Source organism: Perissodus microlepis, chromosome 9, assembly GCF_051167445.1.
Source record: "Perissodus microlepis isolate ML-2025 ecotype Zambia chromosome 9, ASM5116744v1, whole genome shotgun sequence".
NCBI classification, from domain to species: Eukaryota; Metazoa; Chordata; class Actinopteri; order Cichliformes; family Cichlidae; genus Perissodus; species Perissodus microlepis.
In genome coordinates, this window is record NC_140469.1 from 24,015,304 (window position 1) to 24,029,980 (window position 14,677).

The following is a 14,677-nucleotide window of genomic DNA, read 5'->3' on the forward strand; positions in this document are numbered from 1 at the left end:
GTAGCTCATTAACTGCCTGCTAGCTGTCAGTTTTAATGCTCTTTAGCTTGGCCGCCAAAAAAAAAATACAACTGCACACAGTTTATGTATGATAGGATCCAGTGGTGTGTGACGACTTTTACAAAAACTCAAGCAGAGACAATGACAAACAAAAAGAAATTATCTTCCACTGTTTAACAAGACAAATTGTTGTTTCAGACTATGACATACCGTTTCATGATTTAGTGTTGCATGTTATGCATCTTGCAGCACTCTGTGTGGTCATCTTCCCCTTTGTGCACTTCTTGCTGGCTGAAGAATTATTAAATGTTATTACTTTTATAGTTATCATAAAAAAATATTTGCCCTTAGGTGACAATGATCTGTGCCGGAGGAACATTTTAGAACCTTTAGTCGAAGTAATAACACACTTTATATAACACACTGTACATAAAGCTGTATTATTGTTATGTAAATTTGATGGGTAAAAATCAATATTACTGCTCTTCATGTTTGAGGTTGGTTTAAATATTTAAATATATTCTACTTGGTACTCAATTATATACTTGTAATTGTTCTAAGGACCATTATAGCTAAATTAAAAGGCCTGTGCACTGTCAATATCTACAGGAAGATTCAAATTATTAATGAAGATAGGTAGTGTATTAAACAAAACAGCTGTCTAAAGATAATACACTCAGTATAGACAGCTCTCGTGCATGCTAATCTGAAAGTACTGGTGAAGTCTGCAAATGTTAACTGTGTTCAGAGCCTTGAACGCAGAGCCAGCAGCAACGTGTTTAGCATTGCTAGTCTCCCTCAGTCTCCCATCAAAAACCAGAGGTTTATCCACAATGCACATTCCAATGGAATCATAGTCAAGCAGAGTCAAATGTGCTTCCAAAGACAGAGGCTGCAGCCTCAAGATGTCAATCATTTAAAGAATGGATACAGTGAAACCAGAATAATTATGACAGAATTCTGTTTGAGATGTCTGTGTTTAGACTTCATTGAACAGGCACTGCTTGCATACTTCCCCTGATCGAGCACCACTGATAGAATCTAATCCTCTCTTGAAATTCCACAAGACGTTGACTTGTGCCACACTAAAATCTGTGTTGTTTTCCTTCGATTTACAGATCTTTAAGTTACGGTGCCATCGGGGTAATAGTTGGACATGAGCTAACGCACGGCTTTGACAATAACGGTAAATAATGTTTGCTAATAATGATTTCAAAATATAACATTTGCGATTGAATAACAAACTCCTGACACAGTGAATTATGTGGTCTGAACAGGTCGCAAGTATGACAAAAATGGCAATCTTGAACAGTGGTGGAGCAACTCGTCCATAGAGGCCTTCAATGAGAAGACCCAGTGTATGATTAACCAGTATAATGGTTATCACTGGAAGGAGGCGGGCCTAAATGTAAGGAAACAGTCTGAATATGCAAAAATTTATTAAAAAAAAGAAGAAAAAACTGCAGATGTAGAATGAATTTAAACCACTTTTCTAAGAAACTGTCTAAAAAATGCCTGTGTATAACTGGATAATTATCAAAGTCAAGAATTAACTGAAGACTGTTGTTCAGTTCAGACGTTTCTGATGCATTACTGCCTTTGTTACTCTTTTGTAAATGTTTTGCCCTGCAGGTGCGGGGTAAGAGGACCCTGGCAGAAAACATAGCAGACAATGGAGGAATAAGAGAAGCATTCAGGGTATGATCTATGATTTAAGAAATGGTTTTCTACAGGAGCTGTCTACTTTGGACATTGTGAGCTATTGTTTAAAAAAAAGGAGCAATTTCCTAATCCTAAATGAATTTGTTCCCTTAGCAAAAATGATGAAGAAGAATTAACGACGTCATGTAAAGCAATCCAGATGAGAGAATGTTTATTTCACTGTTCTTGTGTAGGCGTACAGGCGGTGGGTGGATGAGAGAAGAGGTGGTGTGGAGGAGCCTCTGCTGCCTGGAGTTGCACTGAACAACAACCAACTGTTCTTCTTGAGCTATGCACATGTAAAGACACTTTTGCACACTATTTTTCACTACGCTCTAAATGCAGTTTTTCTGCCAGTGTGTGTTAGGTCTGAAGACCTTCAGTTGATTTGCAGGTCTGCATAGTAAAGTGATGATAGACAGGTAATATTTGGACATTTTCCTATGGGAAATGTAATGTTTGGGCACTTTAACATAATGGTTGAATATAAACCAAACCATATAAACCATTAAAGTGTATTACATAAAAATAGTATATACATTAAAATTGTACTTCAGTAAAATACTTGAGTAAATGTACTCAGTAACCTTCTACAGCTGGTTCTATCCATGCTGGAGAATCCAATTGTATTTCCCATGGCCCCCTTGTGGACACATCCCTGATGTGCTTCATTTCTTAACTACGGTTTTATGCAAATTTAAAGAGTCGGTTCTTGTAATTCCTAAAAGTGTCAGTAGGAGGCAATGCTGCTCCTCTCACGCTGTCATTTACTGAAACAAATGTAAAATATAGTTGAACATATCTATTTCTAATGCTATCAAAACCATAGAGATGAGAAAGGTTTGAAAATCTATCACAGGGCTTTCATGCTGTGTTCCACATCTTGGGTACTGCTCTTGTTGAGCTGTTAGAGTTATTTGTTCCCCTTTTATGCTGTCTAGCCAAACAGGATGTCATCGTGTTTTACTGTTTCCATGTGTGGAACATGTCTGGCTACTCAGAATTATTGCATTTATAGAAGCATGCATGTGTGATTTTGCATTCAAATGCATTCCTGTCTGTGGAAACAATGAAATGGAATGGCCTCAAATGGAATGCTAGACAGAAGTTTTCCTTTCGGAGTTTTATTGTAATATTGCATGCAGTGGCACATGTTAAGTCAGAAACTTCTGAATACACATACGTAATTTTGAGTATCTAGCAAAGCATTTAATCGGTGTGTTTGTAATGCGCAGGTGAGATGTAACACATACAGACCAGAAGCGGCCAGGGAGCAGATCCAAAGTGGAGCTCACAGTCCACCAAAATACAGGTGAAGCCCGCACGCAGACACACACATGGACACACATAGCAAGAACCCCGCCAACCTGACCTTTATCGTCACTCATGTCCTGCAGAGTTATTGGAGCGATGAGTAACTACGAGGAATTTCGGAAAGCATTCAAGTGTTCCGAGTCGTCGATTATGAACAGAGGAGCACAATCCTGCCGGGTGTGGTAACCTTCGACCTTAGCGTGATACCCCTGAAAAGGCTGATAATGCTGGATTTATCCAACATAGTTTACATGATAAGGGAACAACATTAAAATGAAGTTGAGTTGTTCTCACTGAAACACCCTAACACATACACAGTGAGTGTGGATCTTTGACCTGAAGCCACTTTCAATTGGCTAACAGGAAAAAATTAACTTTTTACAGTCATCTTTCTTCCTTATGTCACATAAATTAAGGTTGAAGATTCTTATAAAGGACCAGGGTTGGAGACAAACATGTTTTTGTGACATTACAACAACACAGCTATATGTGCTGTACATGCAGCTAAATAAAAGCACTGCATTTACATGAACTGCATTTCTTCTGAGAATTTATGTAATGTAAATGTACAATGATGAGAACTTTTCTACTGATTACAAAAATATATTCCAGGTTGTTTTTTGTGACTGTAGGATACAGATATATCAGCTCAGCTTGCATTTATTTGTCAGCAGCCCAAATTCTGAACACTGTACACCAAAGATTAGTTCTTTAAGTAAAGTTATGTTACTTAATATTATTTTATTTTGAAAACCAGTATTATAGAAGCAAAGTGATCTTAATATAACATCTAGCAAACTAGATCAGGTACTTTGTCTGTGAGTTGGAATTTGAGTGTGTGTGTGAGTGTGTGGGCCCAGATTTTCCTTTGACAGTCTTGCCTTCTGTTTTTCTTTGTTTCAATCTTGTGTCAGACATTTATATTCATTGCGCTGCAGTTCAGCCCGAGGCAAATGAACTTACAGAATTACAAGCACTCAAACTGCAGCATGCGCTCTCATTTGTCTTTGTGTCTCCGTCAGTGGACTGTACCGCTCAGGTGCATTCACACCACAAAATTATGTTTCTTGGGAATAACAGGAATACTGTATGATGCATCGTTTAAAATTTTCGTCAGAAAATGGGAAAGAAGTATCTGTTGTAATGATTTGGCTGTGATTTGTTGACTTGGTATCAGCCTGCTGGTCTTTTTCTTTATTTAGCATTTTGTTTTTAATAAAGAAATCTGTAGTGAAATTACACTTATCATTCTAGAATTAAATCTACCGATTAAAATCGTGAAACAAATATTAATTATTTGAGTTTTTAAAATTTCTGTAAAACTTTTTTTAGTGTTACTGCCAAACAGTAGTGCTAATGTTTGATTCTGTGTCAATTATACAGCTGTTGAGACCTGTTGGTAATCCCCCCTGCCAACAACTGGTTAGTAGGGAAAAACTGGTATTTCTGATCTGGAGAACAGTTGATGGCGGTCTCTACACTGTAAAAAATGTAAATAAAGAACAAACAAACAAACAAAACAAAGAATGTGCTGTTAATTTTCTGCCAGTACATTGTCTGTTTTTTCTTTATTTGTTTATGTAAACTACAAATGGTAAAAAGAATGACTAAATTCCTAATAAATTCTCTTACTTTAAAATAGTACATTGTGCTGTATTTTTACAGATTTCTTTTAAAGTGTCTATTAAATTGGTCAGAAAGGGAGTGCTACACACAAAAAAACCCCGTTTTTCATAGGGTCAGGACTAAAAGAAAAAATTATGATACTTAATTCAAAATAATATAAAACTGGATTAACTTGTAAATAACATCAATTTGAAATTTGTGATCAATGGGCAAGCCCTAGTCCTGTAACTTTACTGTCAGTATTTTAGTAGTACGATATCCACTGTAGAAATGATTAGATTGAAACCAGTGTATATCATTACAGGTCTTTGTCTTCCTTTTTTCATTATTATTATTATGTCTTCTGTTTTTCTTCGAATGTTTTTGTAAGTTAATATGTGACAAACTTTTCATTGTAATTATAAATTTGTATGTCGTCATAATGGTCCACTGATTCTGGCCTTCAGTTTTGTTTTGTTTTTTAGGTTCCAATAAAACTTCTGAGACATTACACTGTACCTCCAATTTTGCCGTGATTGATAAGAAGAGACAAAAAAATATGTGTGCGAACAAGAGAGAGAGCCAGAGTGATGTAGTGAGCAGTGGGTGGAGGGTGCTGATGGATGGTGGACAAAAGACATAAAGAGATTGAAAGCATGTCCATTTATTGATTTTCCTCCGGACTCGCTATTACACACACTTACACCACATCACATCCCATTCATTTATGTCAACAGTTCCCATGGCAACTTGTTCTGTGTTACAGGAGGTGCTGTGTAGTCTTGTGGTATCCAGCAGGGGGTAACATTAATGACTTGTATCTGTGGCAACACCAGCGGCAGTCTCATCAATTCACACCAATTAGAAAAACAGTCCACTGCTCCAGTCTGTCTCTTAGTGTGTGTGTATGTATGTGCATGTGTGTGTGTGTGCTGGGAGGTGTTTAGGTGATTAAGAGAGAAAGGTAGGAAGTAAGTGAGATGCTTTTACGAGCAATATAATGCATCAAGCACCTGGCAGGCATTCTTGTCTTCTAACTGTTAATGGAAGTTTCGATTACTGATGTGCTACACAAGAATCAGAACAAACAACGGACATTTTTACTTTTTATTTCTTTTATTGTTGCTTGTCTCCTCGTGCCCTGTCAAGTATTAGGACTCGACATTTGAGTTGATTTTATAGATTAAGACATCACAACTTTTGTATACAGAAAAACATCATGACAAAATCCATTAAAGTAAAGCAGTAGAAAACTTTTGTCTCCCTTTTGTCTTCAAAACTATTTCACATTAGAAAAATCACACGGCACAAACAGAAATGTCACAAAAAACATAGGCTACTGATAATATTTCCCCGTGCACCAGGCATAGCGGAATTGGCTTGATTTGTCCCCAATATACCTTTTACTACTCATGCTAGGAAATTCATCCGGGTCGGAATTTTCTCCAGGACCCAGGTCAGATTGAATACTTTTTCTTTTCATATTGCTATTATGCGCTGCATTGTTTCACTCCCACCATGACTATGTAATTTCTTTTTCGCCTTCTTCTGTTTTACCGGCAGTTGGCAATCCATTTAATTGGAGCAAGAAATTGCACTGCCCTCTAGTGGAAGAGAATGTAATTGTTTTGCCAGGTGAAACCCAATAGTCTTTCACGGCACACCTGATCATTTCTCACAGCACACCTATGTGCCACGGCACAGTGGTTGGGAAACACTGAGCTAACTGACTTTTTGCCAGCTTGTGTAAAATGTAAGTATCCCTCTTGAAAAGATTTTGTTCAATCAGATGGTTCACAAGGCTGCACAAAAAGGTTCAGGTGCTTTGCCCTAATTATAAGACTAATTGTTATAAGATAGTTATAGATTATTTTATAGATGTATTTATTTTTTAATAAATAAATCTTACATTGACTCCAAAGAGCTAAGTGGTTTCAACTATTAGCTGTGTTCACGATAACTGTTAGAGTTGTGTTATGCAGCTCAGATAGCCCAGGTTAGCTGTCAAATAGATATTTTGATGAGTCACATTTTCTATTTTCTATTTTATTTTATTTTTTTAAACACCTTATACTTGATTTGTTTTAGCTCTAACATTTGGATATCTAGACTAAACTTAGCTATACAAAGACAAATTTTTGAGATTGGGTTTTTGATTCTCCAGTTGTTTTACCTATATTTGTGATTAGAGAAGCTCTGAGCTCTGTTGGTCGCTTTTATCCAGTATGTAAGAGAGCACAATCACCCCTGCTTGACTCTCTCAGTGTCTGTCGAGCAGTTATGAGTAATAAGCCCATACCTGACTTGGTGCCATTACATCACTGACTTGTGATAAATCTACTTTAGTGGCCAGTGTAAAAATGACATCTAGGGTGATTAAACCACTGATTTGTCACCTGGAGGCTATCTTTGTTAAACACTACCACACTAATCTGCACACTTGAGTAAATCAACTGACACATTGACCCCAAGAACCACTGAAAAAGAGGCAATGTACTGTCTATGAAAGCATCTAATTTGTAAGATTTTTTACTTCTATTTTCTTTACTTCTGCAGGTTCCACAGAGTAAAGGAAAACTGAAGTGAAAGGTAAAAAGAAATTGTAACCTCTACATATTTTTATTTGTCATAATTTTTAAAATATTTTTAAGTTCTATGCTCGTCCTAATGAAATGCTGAGTTTGCATAAGTTGTATCAGTAAGCTGCAGTAGATTGGCAACCTGTCCAGTGTGTACCACGTCTGTGTCCCTAGAACATCTGGGATAGGCTCCAGCCCATCCATAACCCCGATCTGGATAAGCAGAAGAAAATGAATGGATGGATAATTGAGTTCCTGTGTATTTTTCACCACAGAAAATGCATTTATTGCCTTCATAACAAAGCACAGCTGTGCTTTGTTTGATGTCATTATTAGCTTCCTTTTGTTAAACATTTGCCCTCATAAACATCTACATTCTGAAAGCCGGGCTTTGTTAATTAGATACTCGAATTGTCCAGAGGGACCTCTTCTGATGTTTATGTAAGTATCTGTGCTCTTATTATAAAGAGTCAGTGATTTTGTTGACTCATCCTGCACTCCAGGTACAAAATAACTGTCAGTCCTTCCCGTCTAGATGGTTCTGAAGAGGTTGGTTTCATCATACAGCTATGGTACCATTTTGGCCATTGTGAATAGATTATAGTAATAGCATGTGAACAGTATTGTCTCAAATTTTAAGATTCACAGCTAAAGTTGAAGAAAATTGCTATGTCACAATATGCAGATTTGATCCATTCTTATTGAGCATGGTAATCAGCCCTCCTGATTTGTCAAACTGAACAGCAAAAGGCTTTTGAGTGGATGTCTCTTAGCACAACATCAGCTTTTCTGCTGCCAGAGGCTCAGCCACGGTCTGATGTCTAGGCTGGCAAACAAACACCTTGCCTTTGTTGTTTACTACATTCTCCCTAAGTGGAACTGATAGCAAAGGTTACAAAAATGACATTTTTTTTTCCTGCTGAGCTAAAGCGTGTCCAGCAGAGGGCAGGGAAAACCTGGGGCCGTTTTTTGTTTGATGTACAGATTAAACTCTCTTTCTGATAGATGAAAATAGCTCTTCTAAGATATTACACTCTGACCTTTGAGCCAAGTGGATTTTTTTTCAGACACTGCTGAAATCACTGGGCCTCTTCCAGTGTTTCTTATTAAATTTATGATCACCTGTCTCAATCATTTTGTTCTGCCCTTTTCTACTGCAATCGTAAAGAGAAGCAGCGTGATCACGTGATACGTCTTTTATCTGCATCCGTCTGCATCAATCTTCTCTGTTTCTGTCTGGTAACTGTAATCAAATCTTTGAGTCTCTAAGAGGCCATGAAAACGACTCTACTGTATTTCTCCACCCATGCACCTCCCTTTGACCTCCCTCTTCCATCACCCCCATTTACAGCATCCTGCCTGGCCTCATGAGCTAATGCCCAAATGACATTTAGAAATTACAGATGCTGCTGACCACCGAGAAGATGCTCCGACTGGATAGACAGAAATAGCGGATATGATAAAGATGGATTGAAAGAGGGAGATGGAGATAATGAAAATAATTAAAATGAAGACATTTAAATGAGTACAGAGACGCTGTGCTTGATGAGCAGAAACCGACGTTAATAGTATGGTGTCTTAAAATTTTAAACATCACTTTCACGAAGATATCTAATTTAAAATGTTATTTAAAATGTAAAGAGTCAGAAACTTTTGTTCTGCATCAAGAAGTTTAATTTTGAACAGATTAGTTATTTATCCTGGAGTAACCATGAGACTGACGCAGCCATCACCCACTGGTTAGTGAAGTCCTGTTGTGAAGTCTCAAGCTGAGTGTTTTCACAGGACCCTTTGTGTTGTTTTAAAACTAGCTGTGACTAACAAAGGATGACTCTGCAATATAAGTGTGCAGATGATCTCAATCGCACAATTGACCTGGCCTAAAGAAAACCCTACTTTATCCTCCTTTTTTACTCTATTAAGGACCATAATTTATATAAGCTCATCATATTATACTGAATGTGATGTGGGATAAGCAGCATAGGGCATAAACTCATGAGATTTGGGTTTATTGTTTGTACTAGTGTTTAAGATCATCTTCCCACTAAACTAAAGCTACATCCATCTTTCATATACAGTCTGTTCCTAGAGGCATATTTGGTTGGTTGGACAGTGAATTTGTGGCACTTATCAATAGTTCCCCCTTTTTACGGTCCTCCAAAGGGCTCAATCAATACATGTAAATTGCATTGTGAAGATCGTTCACCAAAATAGGTTTGATCACTTTCAGTCATGTGAAAAAAAAAATTTTTTACACAGGATTAGTAGCATCTAAGTGCTTCTAGTCAGATGCCTTTGATTAACTGATCATCAGCAAGTGTGAACACCTCTATAAAAGCAGACATTTTGGCAGTTTTTTCAGGTTTCTGTCAAGGAGGAACAATATCAGAAATGATTTTAAAGAAGTCATTGTTAATGCCCATCTGGGATGGGTTATCAGCTCATTTCCAGAGAAACGGAAGTCCATCATTCCACAGTGAGAAGGATTATTTACAAGTTGAAAACAATCAAGATAACTGCCAATCTTCCCAGGAGTGGACAGCAAATTCACCCCAAGGTCAGACTGCAATGCTCAGAGAAACAGCAGAAAAATCCAGAGCTATCTCAGACTCTATAAGCCTCAATTAGCGTATTATAGGTTAAAGTTTATAACATTGCGATTAAAACAAAGACTGAACAAGTTTGGCTTTCTTGAAGGGCTTGCCAGGAAAAAATCTGCAGCTAAAAACAAACCAACCAACAAAAAACTACAAACCTTCTGGAACAATGTTGCAATCTGTCCAACAGCTAAAGCTTGGTCCAGACTGGGTCTTGCAACATGTCAGTGATTCTAAGAACAGCAGCAAACATAATGTGTTCTAATGACCCAAAGTCCAAACCTCAAGCCAAACTTCTACCCAACTTAAATGTCAAGCTGTGCATAAATTAATCAAATCCTGATGAACAAAAGCAACATTTTAAAGAAAAGTGGGTCAACATTTTTCAGATGACTTTAATTGCAGATAGTCATTTTCTTTTTTTTTTTAAACACTTTAATTAGACTTACTTCTTTCAGACCATCTCCAGCCTTCACATGAAGTCTCTTTTGGGTTGAAATGTAATATTCATCTGAACACCACCGAGCACCTGTTAACACCCACAATCTGCAGATTTGGTAGATGTAAATTGAAAGAGCTGTCAATCAGAGTCTATACTAATTGCTGTTATGGCTGTTTAAAAGATTGAACATGATTAGTCATTTGTTTTTAGAAGTGGGTAGATCTGCTGTGTCCCATTCTGGCACACATATCTTCCCACCATAACTGGAGATAGATAAGTAAATAAATAATACAGAAGGATGGGAAATAGAAACGAAAAGACAGTCTCTTTATTAATGGATGGCCTCCACCAAAACAGATGGACTGGGGGATGGGAGGGGTGGAAGAAGAGGAGGAGGGGGGGGTTTGGTTAAGTACGAACTCAGAGAGGAGCCCTTTCATGAATATCTGCCCGGCGTCCATATAGGTTTTGTTAGTAATGGAGGATAGACGTCACAGATGGGCAAACATGAGGCAAAATGAAATGCATATTTCAAATATGGACACAAACTACACAACAGCCTCTAGATGTAAAATCCTTAGAGGTGCTGTCCTCTTGTCAGCCTGTGCCATATTCCCCTCATCTGTCCATCTTGTGCATGCTTTAAAGTGTATGTGTTGGCTTGCACTTTTTAACCCCTGGAGGATTTACCCTCCTTCAACTCTGTAGGTGCAGAAAATAGCCAGACAACAAAATGGGGCTATATACTTTCAAAAGACTCCATTCATTCTCTCCACCTTCCTCTTTCTATCCTTCACACACGCTATTCTGATTTCTATTAATCTTTTAGCGACACTAATTACTACTTTTGTTATCAGAAACTGCCCCGAGCCCCCTATATCTCCGCAGTCCTTCATTTTCTATTCTGCTCTTCCGTCCTCCCCGGGGAGACGCTTATTCATTCCTTCACTGCTCGTCTCTCGCTAGACTGGTAATGGGGATTAAAGGCTAATTGAGGCCTAATTGAATAATGGATTAGGACATGAACATAGTTGTTTTTTTCAGTTTTATTGAACTTTTTCTAAGAAATCATGGCATGCTGTTTGTCTCAGCAGACTTTACCTGTAGCTACATGTGCATGGAAACTATTGAAATGACAGGATGTGTAATTGTATGCTAACCATATTTTTTAAGTAATGTGCAAAAGTCTTGAGCTACCCCTAATGTCTTTCTATATTTTGCTTCCAAGGAATCAGACTTTCTTCTATTTTTTAATTATCTGTAAAACACATTGGAGGCTCTGCCATGGGTTAGGGCTGCACTTTATACAGTGGTATTAGGGATCGCTTCAAAATTGATGTAATTATTAATGCAGGAAAGTACAGTCAGATTTTGATCTACCATGTGATACCATCTGGAAAGCATCTGATTCAAAATGGCTTCTTTTTCATGACAATAATCCCAAACACAATGCCATACAGTAAAGGCATACCTGGACAGAAAAACAGTGGAATACCAGTCATGGATTGGCCTCCCAAAAGCCTCCACCTCAACATTATTGAAGCATTGTGGGATCATCTTGACAAAGAACTGAACAAAAGACAGCCAGCATCCAAAGAAGAGGTTTCTACCATAATATTGGACATTCTAACATGGCAGTCTATAAAGACTGACTACAAACTGTATGTTAAAAATGAACATAGCCTTCATGACGTCACCCACTATTTTTGGAATTTGCATTGTGAAGCTTCAGGATATTGTGCTAAATTATCAGCAAACAAACTCTTGTTTTGTGATAAAGTAGTCTGGGTATAACTAAAATTCTTTTTTCCATCATTTTATTAGAAATGGTGATCTGTTTTTATGTTGCACTCTGCACAGCAGTAAAACAACATGTGACCTTGTGGAGAAGTTGGAGATGTGCGGCCTGTTGCTTCCATCCTTTCATCTTATGGTTAATGTCGACTGCTCTGTATTCTTCCATTAGCTACTCTTTGTAATATTTTAAACCAATCCACTGTCCAAAAATGCTGAAAAGGCCAGTTATCCTACTTTGTAGAGGCATTTTCCCTGAACGACAGAGGTAAGCTTTACTCTTTCTAACAAACCTGTTGCATTTGACTGCTTTAAAAAGTCAGCTGGTACTTTGTCCTTGTCAAACATTTTTCTAATGAGAAATCTTCTGGCTACATGTGCTGAAGGGTTTTTTTTTCCACAATTAAAAGAAATTAGCATTGCTTCATCCACCTTAGTAGCCTTCCAGGTCTTTTTGGTGTTGTGGAGCTTGGTATTGCATTTCTTCTGTTTTAAGATTTTAAATTTTAAATTGTCCACTCCAAATGTTTAGGGGGTCTGCCACGTGTTTCCCCCAACCTAATTATGGCCTACTTAATTTCCATTGACATTTCATGAATCATGATCCAATGTAGTGAAGCAAAAAAATGACAAAAACTGCATCCAAATACTTGGACCTGACAATATGGACATACTTTGGCCAACGGTTTAGTCATAACTATGTTACCTGATCAGGGATACCGCCATATATTTAGCACCTTCAAGTCTAAGGTCACAGATCACAGTTGTAACAATGCGGTTTGCCCATTCTGGGTTGGGAATGAGTTATTGCTGCTGAGCAGTTCAAATATATCAGGGTCTTGTTGAAGAATGGGGGAGAGAGTCTGGCAGCAAGCTGACAGATGGATTGGCACAGCATCTCCATGGATGTGCTCCTCTGGATCCAAAGGAGGCAACTGAAGTGGACCAAACATCTAATTGGGATGCCTCCTGGGTATCTCCAGGAGAGCTGTTCTCGATATATTCAGCCGGGAGGAGACTTTGGGAAAGACCAAGGACATGCTGGAGAGATTATGCCTCAGTGTAAGAAAACCTTAGAAAGTTTGGGCATCTCCGCTTAACTGCTGCCCCCACGAACTGGACACAAATAAGTATCAGGATATAAAAAATGAAATGTATGGCTTAATTTTACTAGATGAAAATGTTTAAGATTGTCCCTTTAAGCAATTGTGGGTTTAGTAGCTCAAGATCTTCTAGTAAGCTACTACATAAGCGTATAACACTGAGATGGCCCTTCCTTGAACTGAGGGTTGATGGTGCCTTTGGAAAGATGAGCTTTTCCATCCATTCATCAGACCTCACGATTCCGATCAGTTGCTCACATTACCAGCATATCGATGTTTACTGTGTGACGAATTGGGTCTTTATATGTGCTAACAGGAAAAATTTGTGATATCCAGACATTTCATCTTGGATATTAAATAACCTCAAATCAAACATACCAGATAATCGAACCACCTCTGACATCCTGGGAGAAAACGAGCAAAAGACATTTAGAGGTATTGATGCTTCACAGGTTAATTGCATCATTTTTATTAAATAAACTAATTATACTGGCTAATACTAAGGCATAACAGAGATACATGTTTGCACTGACTGGCACTAAAAGATAATTATCTATCACAGGTGTAACAGATGGCAAACCTAGACTTCTATTAGTGCTCAAATAACATAGAAATTTCCAATCTCCATAAATTGATATCTACATAGTATAAGAGATTATGAAATGTAAATGTTTCTGCTTTCATTTTTCAGCCCTTCCAGTTTGTAAGTGTTACTGACTGCTCACATTTGAGCAGGCTTAGGTTGTATGCAGTCCACATGGACAGCAAAAGAAATCACTCATAGTCGGACAATGGCTGGCATCTTGAACCAGATATCTTCACTACACTGGATGGCCTTAAAAACTGTCCTGACTGTTATTCCAAGAGGCAGCGGTCTATGGGTTCTCAGAATGGTACATTTCTGACTAAAATTTGTTGTTTTTTTCACTTGAACATCAAACTAGGTTTAAAAATGCAATAAGACAAAATGACAGTTTAACAGCAATCCTTTGGCTTTTGCACACTGCACAAAACCTTTTGCTGCAAACGTTTTTTCTTTCTTTAGTTTAAAGCGGTGCACTGTTTTTTTTTTCATTTAATCCAAACATGGTGAGTAAAGAGCATTTTTGTTGTTGTTTGTTTCTTTTCATTTTTTTGTGTTGTCTTTTGAGTCTGTGTTAAATCCGAACAGCCTTGATGTATGATATCTGGGGAGAACAGGGAGCCATTAGTGGTCCCACAAAGACAGAGCAGAGCCTGCCTGACTATTTGATTTCAGGGCTTTAAATACAAAGACACACAGACAGACAAGAAGAGAGTGATCTCTGTCTGTCTGCACTCATTATTTCCTCCTCTGCTCCCTGCTCTCTCTCATGCTTTCTCCCTCACTCTTATGGCTTTATTGCCACTGTATCAGACACCTCCACCACGCCATAAGCAGATTGGGAGTCAGCAGGTGTGTGACCGTGTGTGTGTGAGTGTGTGTGAGTGTATGTTTGGGGGGATGGGTGGCATCACCATTGCCATAGGAACGAAAGCATATAAAAAAAACAACACAGTAAT

General features: G+C 38.0%; 1 protein-coding gene across 1 annotated transcript in view; it reads left to right on the forward strand.

Moving 5' to 3' along the window:
• phex (phosphate regulating endopeptidase homolog, X-linked) overlaps positions 1–12,128 on the forward strand; it is a 29,717-nt gene extending 17,589 nt beyond the window's left edge. Inside the window, exons 17-22 of the mRNA XM_084939763.1 lie at positions 1,119–1,186; positions 1,278–1,408; positions 1,633–1,698; positions 1,896–2,000; positions 2,937–3,013; positions 3,099–12,128. Coding sequence (XP_084795889.1) covers positions 1,119–1,186; positions 1,278–1,408; positions 1,633–1,698; positions 1,896–2,000; positions 2,937–3,013; positions 3,099–3,201 — 550 coding nt within the window. The 3' untranslated portion in view covers positions 3,202–12,128. The remainder of the gene's footprint in view (positions 1–1,118; positions 1,187–1,277; positions 1,409–1,632; positions 1,699–1,895; positions 2,001–2,936; positions 3,014–3,098) is intronic.
• The last annotated feature ends 2,549 nt before the right edge of the window (positions 12,129–14,677 follow it).